Source organism: Equus asinus, chromosome 17 (assembly GCF_041296235.1).
Source record: "Equus asinus isolate D_3611 breed Donkey chromosome 17, EquAss-T2T_v2, whole genome shotgun sequence".
Taxonomy (NCBI): domain Eukaryota; kingdom Metazoa; phylum Chordata; class Mammalia; order Perissodactyla; family Equidae; genus Equus; species Equus asinus.
Window position 1 is genome coordinate 37,151,720 of NC_091806.1, and position 13,252 is coordinate 37,164,971.

Below are 13,252 nucleotides of genomic sequence, written 5' to 3' on the forward strand. Positions count from 1 at the left end.
GTGCGCTGACACACCAAGAGCTCCACGAATTCCTGGACCTCCTAAATTCCCGAACACGGCAGCAGAAGACACTCAGGCCTGGATCTGGAATCCTTACCTTGTCCATCCGGTCATTCTGGACCCCGTACTTTCCGCCGAATCCTTTGGAATAGTCTGCAAAGTGGCACAACACAACACTTACACTTAGGCTGAGGACCAGCGAGGTGCCCGGGGCAGAGGCATGCAAACAGATCCAGAAACAGCCCAAGAAGACGCACCCCGAGCAGAAAGAGACCAGAACCGCACCCCACGCGGTCCTCACTTGCAAGCTGAGTTGGTTTCTACCCGTGGTGTTCAGCACACAGGCGGGGGAGAAGCAGAAAAGGGGTGTGCGCATGCGTCCCGCGCTCTCCTGAGGGACAGAGGGTGCCGTGTGGGCTGGCAGGCCGTGAGCCGAGGGCCCAGCACAGGCGCGGGGCAGCGTGCCACTCCAACAGCACAGTCCTCCACCTGGCACCGCTCCCGCCCTACTAGGACTAGGCAGAGGCTCGAGGCAGCTGTTTTCTTGCTTTTTAAAAGAAAAAAAAAAAATTCCATGGGGAAATTCTACCAGCCAACTCTTAGGACGTAGCAACACAGATCTCCATGACAGTCACACCGTCACACGGCGTTAAGGCCACGCAGAGCCAAGGCCATCTCCGCGCAGGCTGCCGGATCAGCACCAGATCAGCTGCGTCCGCCGTCCCTCGCCTGAACACGGCCGTGTGTTCCCAACCAGGGGACAGAGCCTACGCTCTGCCCTGGCAAGGAGGACCGTCCTTGTCTTCCGCTCGTGTGTCCAGGTTCTAACGGCCAAGTCCGAATTTGGACAGCAATTAAATAACTGCTCTAAGGAGAAATGTGTTCACCGTGTGGACTCCCAACAGATACACCTAGAAATTTCCTGTGTCTTCTTAGCTTCCTGTACATACCGTTTAGCTCTGTGTGAGGAAGTTATACGTAGGTGGTGTCGTCAAAAAAACCAAAACAAACGAAAAACACCTCCCACCCCCGGTCAAAAAAACACCACCATGATGAAACAGAGACCACACAGAACACGGCTGCCCTGCCCCTGCCCCTGCCCCTCGGTGTCCCGCGCCTCTGGCTGAACTAAACATGGTTCTCCCCGTCTCAGAGGCAGTCAGGTGGCTTACTCAGTAGGTAAGTCACGGTCAACAGCAAGAGCTCCAGCAGAAGGCTGCTGGGAGACCAGGGACACCCCACTCCAGGACGGAGCCACGTTATGGGTTTAGGGCAACACACCCTGCAAACTACGGCCATGTCTTGCCAAGCACAAACCCCATGGTGCCAGGGAACAAGTGAATGGGGGTGGGAGGAGTGCAGGCGACCATGGCTCCAGCATACACCTGGGTTTCAACGCCCGAGTGCCCCTCGAGGGCACAGAGGGTGCTGGCAAGGCTGAGGCTGGAAGTCTGTGCTAGAAGTGGCCGCACTGGAGGGGAGGCGGGGGCGGGGGGTGGTGAGCAACTGTGCCTTGCTGGGACTCGTGCTTGGCCAGTCTCTCCTTGTAATCAAACCCCACAGCACAGGAGTCCTGCCTCTCGGACTGAACACCAAATCTGCCTCCGAAACCAGTCTTATAACCTGGAAATCCACAAGCAACAGTGGAGAAAACCGAGAGAGGAAACACAGTTTGGTTAGAATCGTGGGAGCATGGGCAAGAATCAAGTACATCGTTTAGAGAAAGGAAAAGCTCTGCCAGGCTCAGGGGCTGCAGAGCCAGCTCGCAGGCTCAGCAACAGTCAAAACTGGGCTCAAAGGTTAGAGGGCAAACTCAAACTCTTAACACTCCAGCCAAGATCAGAGACCAGGTTAGGAACTGTATTTCAAGTAATTCGGGAAAGCCACTCCACGCTTTGAGGTTTCTTTCTAGGTCCTACCCACGCTGCAGACAAGAGAACGCATCTCTGCGCATGTGAAGAAAGAGACACGTTATACACGAGGTTACTGCACGGCAACGCGTACCAGCCCCACCTCCATCTGTGCTGGCTGAAAGGACGGGGTGAGTCTGGGGCTCACTCAGAGGTCTCCCGTCCCCACGTGCTACTTTCCCAGGGACATGGTTCTGTCGTGGAAAGCACACACTCCTGGGCAGAGAGGAGGCATCCCCTTCCACAGCCTACAGCACGCTTTATCAGCACCAATTCATGGACTGGATCGCTGTCGCCCCTCTGGCCGCCCTCTCAGGGCAGAAAACAGCGTTCCCAGAGCTGCTGCAGGCAGTGACCAGCGCTCCAGAAGCCCAGTGACATGGGGCCTTCTCGCGGGAGCCCTCCCGTGGGAGGGGACGGGGGTTCCTCACTCCTCTAGCTGAAGGGCTGTCTCAAATCACGGGAGGGCTACGACAACCTCCCACACTGAAGACACAACACCACTGCTACAGAGACACGGCAAAAACACGGCACAGTGACGGACCTGGGAAGGGAAATAAACTCGGGAAACGATCCCAAGTAGGAGATTCAAAATGAAGGTACCTTTTTGAGATTCGTGCAGCTGCAATTTCTCCTGGTGATCCCGGCCAAGAGCACATTTGTCTTGTCTGTCTGTCAGCACACCAAATTTTCCTCCAAACCCTTTCACGTAGTCTAATGGATTAGAAAAAGGACACAAACTGGTATTAACAGATAGCCCGGGCAACAGAGAGAAAACATGTTTTTCAATGCACGTCAATACACACAATTCGCTCAATTCATCCCTTCTCTCTCAGATCTTCGGTAAAACTTTAGGTAACACTCATCAAGAGGCCCTCCTCATACAGCGTATGGAAACTGACCCCATCTGTAATCCCAGCGTTCCGAATAAACGCAGACGGGACCCCACAGAAGCAGCGCCAAGCGATGCAGCTTAAGCAGCAACCGGAGCCCCACAGTCCCACCACTTACACACGCGACACTATTAGCACAAGCGGCACTGCTGGGGTGTTAGAGCCAAAAAAACTGGCAAGAGTCGATCTCTCATGTAACAGCTGTGTTTCTGCTTTGCTGTTTTAAAGCTGGCTGCTTAACTGAGAGATGTCCATATTAAGGGCTGCTGGTTACGCTCCGTCCCTGTCTGCTGCTCTGGTTACCACCCGTCCCGTTAATGGTCACCGGCTGGAGAGCTGGTAAGATGCAGGCACCTGTCTGGGACTCGTGCTTCTCTGTTTTGCCTTGATACTCAAAGCCGACGGCACTTTTATCCACCTTGTCCTTGTCGATACCGTACTTGCCACCGAAGCCTTTGGAGTAATCTAAAAACAAGGAAAGCAGTTTACAGGCCAGCAACACAACCAGCGAGCAAGCTGTGGATTCCAGCAGGCTTCAAGAAAGTACTTTTAACACTCAATTAAAAAAAATATAAACCAAAAATCTTTTAGGCTCACTATAAGATCACTGATACAGAAAATATCTAAAAGTCTTGCTCGTATGTAATAACAGGACTAGGAAGAGTCCTATAAAGACAGCAGATTTATAACTGTAGCATCTTTCCTTCATTCCAAAAGACAGCATGGAGTAACAGTTTATTACAAAGCTTCTGGAGCAGCACGAGCCGAGCAGCCGGCTTTTAATGGGTCCCTCTGCTTCATGGACCAGCACAAGGAGAGGCATGCAGGGGTGCCTGCAAAGACAGGATAAACCTGGAACGCCCTCCAGAAACACCAGCTCTCAAAGCTCCGCCAGTGGAATGGTTCTCTCTGCACTAAAGGAGGACTCCATCGTGGGCACGTCAACGCACGAGCGCGCAGAGCAAACCCCTTCCGCAAAGGCCTGGGGCTGCCGAGGAGCCTGCCTGCCCAGGCACTTGGGGCTGTGCCCCCGACCTCCCAGAGTGGCATTTCCTCTGCCCCAGAGGCCTCTTGGGGAGAAAGTCAGTGCAGACTGCAAGGCATCCAGCAGCAGGTCCTGAGGAACTGGGTGCGCGTGGGGCAGAGGAGCACAGGTCTGCTCCAAGGAGGGAGGGAGAGAAGGCAGTGACAGCGACCCCGCACCGCACGCCACCTGCTGTAACGGAAGTGACACCTGCGGCAAAGGGACACTGGGCTGGCCCACGGCCAGCTCCTCGGAGAAACGCCAAGCCAGTGGGGTTTCCAGTGCTGGGTTTTGGTTTTGTTCTTTAAAGAAACCTGGGATTTTTTTAAATACGTGAGCTCTCAGTTTTTATATGTTGGCAATCATTTTAAAAAATCTAAATGTACAGGCCAAACAAAACAATGAGGAGAACCAACGGTTCATGGCCTCTGCAGGAGGGGCTGAATCTAACGCCCTCCACCTACAGCCCTCGCCGGGTGACGGCAGTAAGTGACCCGCGAGGCCGCCACAGCGAAGGAAGCCAGCACGGCTTCTGAGGACAATCTGGCAATCTATCGAAATTTTAATTCAGTGTTCTCTGACCCAATTATATTTCTAGGAATTTACTCTTGAATAACCACTTACGTACATAAGACACAGGGAGAAGAATACTCATGCAGTCGACTTTTAACATCGAAAATTGAAAATAACCTAACTTGTACATTCCACAGAGGAATGGTTACGTAGACTACGGGATCTTCCCACCACAAGGACTGAGCAGTCACCAAAAACGCGACAGACCCCTACGCTGACCTGAACGGAACAACAACGGCCAAACGTTTGAGTTAAAAAACCGTGTAACTATAACGTGACCCGCCGTACACAGGGGAAACGCCCCAGTGCGCATGTCTGTAAGCGTGTAGGAAGCAGCGGCGAGGGGGCAGGCCGCGCGGTGGACGGGCTGCGGGGCGCCGCCCGGGCGGACCTTTCTGCGACTCGTGCTTCTCCGTCTTGCCCTGGTAGTCGAAGCCCACGGCGCTCTTGTCCACCCGGTCGGCCTGCACGCCATACTTGCCGCCGAGGCTGCTGGAGTAGTCTGTGGAGACACGCAGCAGTGGGCATGGGAGCAGATATGAGCTAACCCGGCGCTTGGTTGAACCAGAACAGAAACGACTCGCGGTGTGACTCAGCAAGAGATCAAGCACACATTCTAAAACACATGAGCCACCCACTGTCACCCACGCGTGACGCTCGACTCAGTCTACAGCGTCCCTTTCACCTGTTAGGGGCACTTCGTTCATGATGGCAGACGTGAACTGCGTTCCCACCTCGGAAGTTCACCGTTCAGACACTTTCTGAGCACCGACTGCACGGCAGCGAGCAAAGGTCTGAATCACCACTTACATACACTCAAAAGTGTTTCAAGAATAAGTCTAACAAGATGCTTCCACTACAAGTCAGCTGTGGGGCGGGAACGGGGTGGGGGTAACTTCCAGTTCCTGGGGGGCAGAGGATCAAAACCAACTCTGCATCCCCTTGGCTCCTTCTTCCAGCGGGTCTGAAAGTTGCCTCTAGGACTCTGCCCGGCTCCCTGAGCATCTGGGAGCACTTTTCCAACCAGAGGAGAGTCAGGACTGCGCCAGGGGCTCAGCCGCGCTCAGCCACGGGCAGGGGGGCCCACCGACCCACAGCCCTGGGATCTCAGCCCTCGCCAGCCGGCGCCCGGCTGAATCCCGCGGTCAGGGCCTGGGGGATTAGCCAGGCAGAGCGCCGCGGGGCCCACGCAGCCCTGCGCCAAGCGGCGCGCTCACTGGGGATGCCGCCAGCGCTGCGATCAGCGGGAAACGGAACCCCCCCATCCCACCCCCGCCCCCAGGCCCGACACGTCCACAGACCGCGGGCGGAGGAAGCCCCGCACCCGCTCCAGGGAGGCCGCCCGCGGGGATCGAGTTCCTGGTGCAACACTCAGGCGATTCAAACAGAGGAACCAAAAACCCAGAAGCACCTTTCTGCTGATTTCCAACACAGCCAGAAGAGGGATGGCTCCAAATTTAGAGCCTCTCGGCCGTCTGCAGCTGCGCGTGTCGCTGCATTTCCAGTGACCTGATTGCTAAACCCCTCTGTAGGTGGGGGCCGGGCCGCAGGAGCCGCGGCTGCGACGGCCCCGCCCGGGCGCCAGGGAGACCCCGGCCCCTCTCGGTCCTTCCCCGCAGGGCCCCACTCCTACCTCGCCCCGCTTGGACCCAAGCCCCTCCCCGTCGGCCCTCCAACTCCTTCCCCTAAACCCCAGGGCCCTGATCCCGTCGCCCCCGATCCCGGACCCCTCCCCGCAGGGCCCCTCTCCTACCTCGCCCCGCTTGGACCCCAGCCCCTTCCCCTCGGCCCTCCACCCCCCTCCCCTAAACCCCTGGGCCCTGAGCCCCTCCCCCCGGACCCCACCCCCTCCCAGCATGGCCTCTCTCGCACCTCGCCCCCCTCCGACCCTCGGCTCCTCCACTCTCTCTTCTCCTAGCCCCCGGGTCCCGGGCACCCTCTCAGACCCCAGACCCCCTCCCCGTCTGGCCCTCTCCTCCCCTTCCTCCCTGCAGCCCCGGCCCCTCCCCTTCGGACCCCTAAACCTCAGAACTGCCCTTCCCTCCCCGACACCAGGCCCTCCCCACCGCTCGGCGCCCCGCCCCTCACCCCGCGGCCCCCCGGCCCCCACCCCTCGGCCCCCGGCCCCGGCTCCCCGGCCTGGGGAAGCCTCGCCCGCGCTCCCCCCGCGGCCGACCCGAAACCGCGAGCGGAAGAGCGGCTAGACCGCTGCGGCCGCCGCTTCCTTCCCTTTTCGGGGCCCGGGGGCGCCCCAGGAGCGCCGCGGAGGGGCCGGCCCCCCCCGCCCGGCGAGAGCCGCGCTCGCTCACCGCCGCCTGGCTCAGTCCGGCCCCACTCGACTCCGGCCCCGGCCCCTCCGCGCCCGCCGCTCCCAGGCGCCCGGCTCCACTTCCGGTTCCTTGGGCGGGGGCGGGGCCTCATCCAGGTCCCGACGAGGCCCCGCCCCTCCCCGGCACGTCCCGCCCCTCGCCCGGCCGCCTCCCTCGCGCGCGTGCGCGGGCAGCGCGGGCCGAGCTCCGCCGGGGTGCGAGCCTGCAAAGCGTGCCTGGAAACACTCTGTTCCTACACGCAGAGTCAATGTACGGAGCGCCCACCGTGTGCGCACGAGAGTGTGCTCAGATGCAGGCGATCCCAGGTGGGACTCGAGGATTGACAACTCTGCCCGGGGTGAGAAAGGGAAAATGAGCCAGGCCTGGGGGTCAGTGCCCAGTGCATGAGCCCTGAGGACTCCCAAGAGGTGAATGTGACCGCCAGTCAGCTGGAGGGACGAGCGTCTTCATCATCCACCCCTCCATCCATCCATCCATCCATCCATCACCCATACATCTATCCGTCCATCTGTTCTCTATTCATCCATCCATCATCCATCCATTCATTCATCATCCATCCATCCATCATCCCTTTTCTTCCATCCACCCTCCATTCTATCCGCCCATCCATCTGTCATCCATCTGTCCACCCAGCCTCCATTCATCCACCCATCCTTCTATCCATCCCTCACCCACACATCCATCCATCCATCCATCATCCATCTTCTCTATCCACCCATCCACCCTCCATTTACCCACCCCACCATCCATCTATCCATCATCCATCCATTCATCATCCATTCTTCTGTCCATCCAGAGAAGGTCAGGTATGCATCAGAGATAGAAGGTCAGCAGAATAAACACAGCCCTTGCCTTCAGGAACCTTCCAGCCTAGAAGGGGAATCAGGCGTTAATCACATAGATAGATAATTAGGAAAAAAGATAAATGCTGTGAGGAAGAAGTCAAAGGTGTCATGAAATTATACTGGGGAAAAGGTGGGACATGAAGTCATCCAAGAGATCAGACAAGGTTTCTTTGAGCAATTCACCTTTGTGCCAAGATCTGAAGGCCAAATAGAAGTAAACCAGGTAAGGAGCGAAGAATTTTCCAGGTGAGAAAACAGCACGTGCACAGGCCCTGGGATCGGAAAGGTCTTGCCACAGAGGAACTGAAGGCAGTTCAGTGTAGCGGAAGTGTGGTGATGAAGCAGGGAAGTGGGGTGGGATGGGGCCGGGTCATGGAGAGGTTGGAAGGGCACAGCAAGGACCTTGGTCTTTATTCTAAAAGAAATGGGAAGTCCTTGGAGGAAGTTAAACAGAGAAGAGACATCATGCAGTTTGGACGGTAGTGAAATCCCTCTAACAGCTGTGTGGAGAACGGATGGGAAGAGGGCCAGGCAGGAGCTCGGACAGCCAGTTCAGGCAGACTGGTGGTGGCGGGTAAGAGGGAGAGAAGCGAGTGGATACAAGAGACATTGAGAAAGTTAAATTGTCAGGCTTGAGGATGGATGGGGCTGTGGGGTGGGGAAGGAGATGTCAGGTGTCAAAGGATAATTTTTTTCAAAAAGAAAACTATTTTCATGCGTATATAAAATGAACACATCAAAGATTTTATTTACCTTAATAACGAATGAAGTGATAAAATGTTACAACTTATTCAAAGGAGAAGTCAAAGGAATGCTGAAACGAATTTGCAAAAACTGGTCTGCCCGTAGGGCAACAGTCACTCGTATGTCACTGGACACAGCTAATTTGAGCTTCTATAGACAAGAATTACTTGCACTGCTGTCTGTTTTCCAGAGGTATGAAATAGATTAGGCAAGAACAGAGGCACACATCCCACGGAATGAGATGATCATCGGAGGCTCCGGCGTTCTGTTGAAAGAATATCCAGTGATAAGTTGTGCCCATGCTGAAGTCTGAAATTTTTCCTTACAAAAGGGTGACTCTGAGCATCTGAGTAGGCGCCTAGATGGGGAAACGGGCAGCGGTGGGGCAGAGAGGCATCAAGATGGAGTGGGGAGAGTAAGAATAGAGTTTTGGACTTGGTCCATTGGAGGGGCCGTGGCACATCGAGGTGAGGTCCAAGAAGTGATGCTGGAGACGTGGCTTGAGTTGGGGCTTTGAGAGTAAGCAGGATGAGGTCATAAAAGGTAGGAAGGCGTCCCGGGAAGAGGAAGAAATTCAAGCAAAGGCGCAGAGATGGAAGAGAATGGGAAACATCGAGGTCAGACTGATAGAAGTGTTTTCACGCCCATCGCTACTACACACAGTGAGCGGAGCGGGCGGTGACGTGTCCAGCTCCCCATCTGCGCAGCTAGCACCTGCACCCTGGAGCTGTAATACGGCGACCGCATGTCGTTGGATTAGCCCAGGGCCAGGCACACAGAAAGTGCCCCATAAGTGTTGCCCCTTAGTTGGCTGTAAGGGGAACCGAAAGCCCGCGAGGCAGGCAGGCAGGGTAAGGTATCTGCATTTTACTAAAGCAGAGATGCAGGAGATCAGAGAGGCTGGGTGCCCTACCTGAAGCCACATAGCAAGTGGGCGAGACCCCAGTTGGGACCCACACCTGTGGTCTGGGAGACATTATTCAGAGCACCCTCTTTCAATGGGAAAACTGTGGATACCTCAATTCTGCCTCAGGTTTCCCCACCTTTCCTTCCATGACCTGCCGTCCAACTTGCGGAGGGAGCCTCAGCCTGAGCTCCAGGGAGCATCCCGAGACCTAGGCCTCAGCCAATCAGCTCACTGCACTCCTCTAACGCTGATTGGCTCAGGAGCAAGCACGTGCTTCAACCGGGTCCAATGGGACTTGGCGGAGGCTTCCAGGAGACCCGGAAGTTGTGTTCTCCCGGCAGCGAGGGCGGGATGGAGGCCCGCCGGCGGTCCACGTGTCTCCTAGCTGAGCTCAGAGCCCGCGGGGGCGGAGGAGCCGGGCCTGGACGGCGCCTGCGGTCCCCAAGGCCGGGTCCTCCTTACTCCGTTCCCTTCCACGAGCCAGCACGTTCCCTGGCCGCCCCTGCCATGATGGTCCTAACGGAATACAAAGGGGACAGTGCGAGAGGCAGGGACGACGAGCGGGGACATCTCTGGGATGCGCCGGGGACCCGGTCCCTGCGGCCCGGATGCCTGTAGGGCTATGTGCACTTTCAGGGGCTGCTGGACCCAGTTACCGTGGTCTAGGATTTATACAACAACCGAAAGTTATTCTCTCCCCACCTGGAGATCGGAAATTGGAAACCGAGGTGTGGGCAGGCGTGCATCCCTCCTGGACGCTGGCGGGGAGAAAGCTTTCCTGTCTCTTCCAGCTTCTGGTGGCTGCCGGCTAGCCTTGGCTTGCGGCTGCATCGTCCAGGCGCTGCCTCTGGCTGCACGTGACCTTCTCTTCTCCTCTGTGTGTCCCTCTGAAGCCCCCACTGCCTCTCTCTCAGAAGGAGACACGGGACTGCATTTCGTGCCCCCGGGAGAATCCAGGATAACTCCTCAAGTCTTTAACTGAACCCTCTCTGTGGCCGTATGAAGTAATATCCCAACGCAGGGGATCAGGAAGTGGATGCATCTTTTTGGAGGCCACCATCAGCCCACCACAAAGGCCTACGAAAGGGCTTTATTTTAAAAGCAGAAGAAGAAAATTAACATTTAGGTTGGAGAAAGTATGTATGTTCTATAAATGTGATGTTACTGGAGTCATCTTTGTATCAATGCTATTGTAAAATATAATGTTTTTTCCCCATAGAGGAAGGAGCCCACAAAGGCAGAAGTGCCTAGGGCCCCTGAAAATCAGAATTCCCACCTGTTCACAAGGAACCTGAATACGAAAACCAGGTGGTTAAAAAGACTCTGGAGAAGGCTCCAGAAGGAGGTTTCTTTTCTTTTCTTTTCTTTTCTTTTTTTTGAGAAAGATTAGCCCTGAGCTAACATCTGCCACCAATCCTCCTCTTTTTGCTGAGGAAGACTGGCCCTGAGCTCACATCCGTGCCCATCTTCCTCTACTTTCTATGTGGGATGCTTGCCACAGCATGGCGTGCCAAGCGGTGCCATTCCACACCCGGGATCCGAACCGGCGAACCCCAGGCCTCCGAAGCAGAACGTGCGAACTTAACTGCTGCGCCACCGGGCCGGCCCCCAGAAGGCGGTTTCTTGACTGAGTGACTGGGAAGAATGAGGGGTTTTAGGCTAAATGAGGAAGTCAGAACTGGAAGGAGGGGAGCTAACACTGGGGAGGCAGCCTGCGGGCCACGTGGCTTCTGCCCCTCAGGAGAGCGTGTGGCCCAGACCAGCTGGCCACATAGCGATTGTGGATACAAGGTAATCCTTTTAATACAGGATGGTTCATTTTTCCCTGGAAACAGCTTTATGAGTTGAAAATTATTTTTAAGAGCATCTTATTGAGATGTGATTTACATAAAATATAGTACACTCAAAGTGTACAATTCTGTGGTTTTTAATATAGTCACAGGGTGGTGCAACCATCTCCACGACCTAATTTTAGAACATTTTCATCCCCCCCAAACAAGCCCACCTCGTTAGCAGTCAACCCCTGTGCCCCGCTCCCCCCCACCCCCGCAAGCAGCCTCTCATTACTTTCTCTCTGTGAGGTGGGTATTGTTGCTTCCATTTCCCAAATGAGGACAGCCAGAGCTCACTGGGGCTTTCAGCGGGAGGCGGGGCGTGAGCCGTTTGTGACACCCAGACCCATCCAGCGTCTCTGTGGAGAACAGACTGCTTCAGAGTCACTGCTGGTGAAAAGGCAAAAGGCAGGGCCCGTCTCCCCTTTGACACACCGTGTCAGGAGAGTGTGTGGCAGAGACTGGCTGGCCAAGTAGCAATGACAGATACAACGTCAAATTTGGAAAGCGAAAAGGTTTAGCCGTGCTCAAAAACAAGTTGAATGTCTCTATGGACCGGAAGTGAATAGAAATGTGACGTGGGGGGCTGAGGCTGCAGGCCTGCTGGGCCCGGGGTGCCCACCCTGGTCCAAGAAGCCGAAAAGGCAAATGCAGTGAGGACAACCTGCCCAGCCCACAACAGGACTCGAGCAGGTCAGCTCCTGCCTCAGGGCACGGACAGCCTCCATGGCGTCCACACCACCACGTAGGGCGGGATAACTCGGTGTGGCAGAGAGTGGATCCCCAGCCCTCCTTCTGGACTCACTGGGCCTCTGGCTGCACAGCTCCACATCTCCCAGCTTCTTTGGTGACGGCTGCGGCCACATAACCAAGATCTCACAATGGAACATGAGAGAGGAGGATATGCACCGCTTTCTGGCCCGTAAAAACACCCGCACGGCTTCCCCCTTACCATAGGTTGGGATGACGGCAAAGATGGATCCGTGCCCGTTGCTGCTGGGACGAATTACAACCAAGGTCGTGGCTGAAAAATGCAGATACTTACAGTTCTGGAGGCCGGAAGTCTGAAATCAGTTTCGTTGGGCCAAAGTCAAGGCCAAAGAGAGACCCCAAGGAAGAGCCCGCTGCCCCTTCCAGCTTCTGAAGGCCACCTGCACCTGCATTCCGTGCCTCGGGGCTTCTTGCTTGAGTCACTGAGACTCAGGCTTCTGTTGTCACATCTACTTCCTCTCTGTGGTGGAATCTCTCACTGCCTCCCTGTTGTGGGGACCTTGTGATCACACTCAGGACCCAACCGGATAATCCAGGAGAATCTCCAGAGTCCCTTTTTCCATATAAGGTAATATTCACATGTTCTGACGATTGCCGAATGGACATTCTCGGGGGCCGTTATTCAGCCAGCCACATTAAGGTGACAGGTAGACCTTGGAAGCCATGTGCTGGAGACGGCAGAGCCCCCACTAGCCTGGGTCCCTGCGAGACTGAACGGAACAGATCTTCCTTACCATCCCCTCCTCCTCCTCTGTCTGACCGGGAACATACACCCTGGCCTGTTGCATGAGATGGAAATGAAATCCTGTGTTTAAGACATGATCTGCGCAGTCAATTTGTTACAGGTGTCTGGCCCACCCCAATACAGAGAGCTTGGAGGCGAGTGCAGAACAGGAAGACGGGCAGGGCCCCACACCGAGGGAGGAAGAGAAAAAGCAAAACAAAACGCTTCCCACTTGTTATAAACCAATGTTACCTCAATTAAAAAAAATAAAGTAGGGGCTGGCCCCGTGGCCGAGTGGTTAAGTTCTCACGCTCCGCTGCAGGCGGCCCAGCATTTCGTTGGTTCGAATCCTGGGTGCGGACATGGCACTGCTCATCAAACCACGCTGAGGCAGTGTCCCACATGCCACAACTAGAAGGACCCACAATGAAAAATATACAACTATGCACTGGGGGGGTCTTTGGGGAGAAAAAGGAAAAAAATAAAATCTTTTTTAAAAAAATAAAGTAAAAAATATTTTAAGAAACACTTCCCACTTAAAAGGGAAAAGAGTTAGAGGGAGAAAACTCCCCAGGCTCTTGCTCTCTGGAGTCATGTTTACCATGGAATTATTCCCCTGCTAATTTTTCATGCCCCACTTTGCCATGTCCCTTCTAATTCAATTCCACACTTCCTCATGGTCCTACTATGATCTCATGA

The 13,252-nt window shown here is 55.4% G+C and overlaps 1 protein-coding gene across 1 annotated transcript in view; it reads right to left on the reverse strand.

Annotated features, from left to right (window-relative positions):
- Positions 1 to 6,957, reverse strand: part of LOC123275972 (src substrate cortactin-like) — a 28,869-nt gene extending 21,912 nt beyond the window's left edge. The window contains exons 1-6 of the mRNA XM_070487902.1: positions 6,710 to 6,957; positions 4,792 to 4,902; positions 3,158 to 3,268; positions 2,514 to 2,624; positions 1,920 to 1,946; positions 98 to 153 (exon numbers count right to left, since the gene is read on the reverse strand). Of these exons, the coding sequence (XP_070344003.1) occupies positions 98 to 153; positions 1,920 to 1,946; positions 2,514 to 2,624; positions 3,158 to 3,268; positions 4,792 to 4,902; positions 6,710 to 6,821 (528 nt within the window). The 5' untranslated portion in view covers positions 6,822 to 6,957. The remainder of the gene's footprint in view (positions 1 to 97; positions 154 to 1,919; positions 1,947 to 2,513; positions 2,625 to 3,157; positions 3,269 to 4,791; positions 4,903 to 6,709) is intronic.
- Positions 6,958 to 13,252: the final 6,295 nt, after the last annotated feature.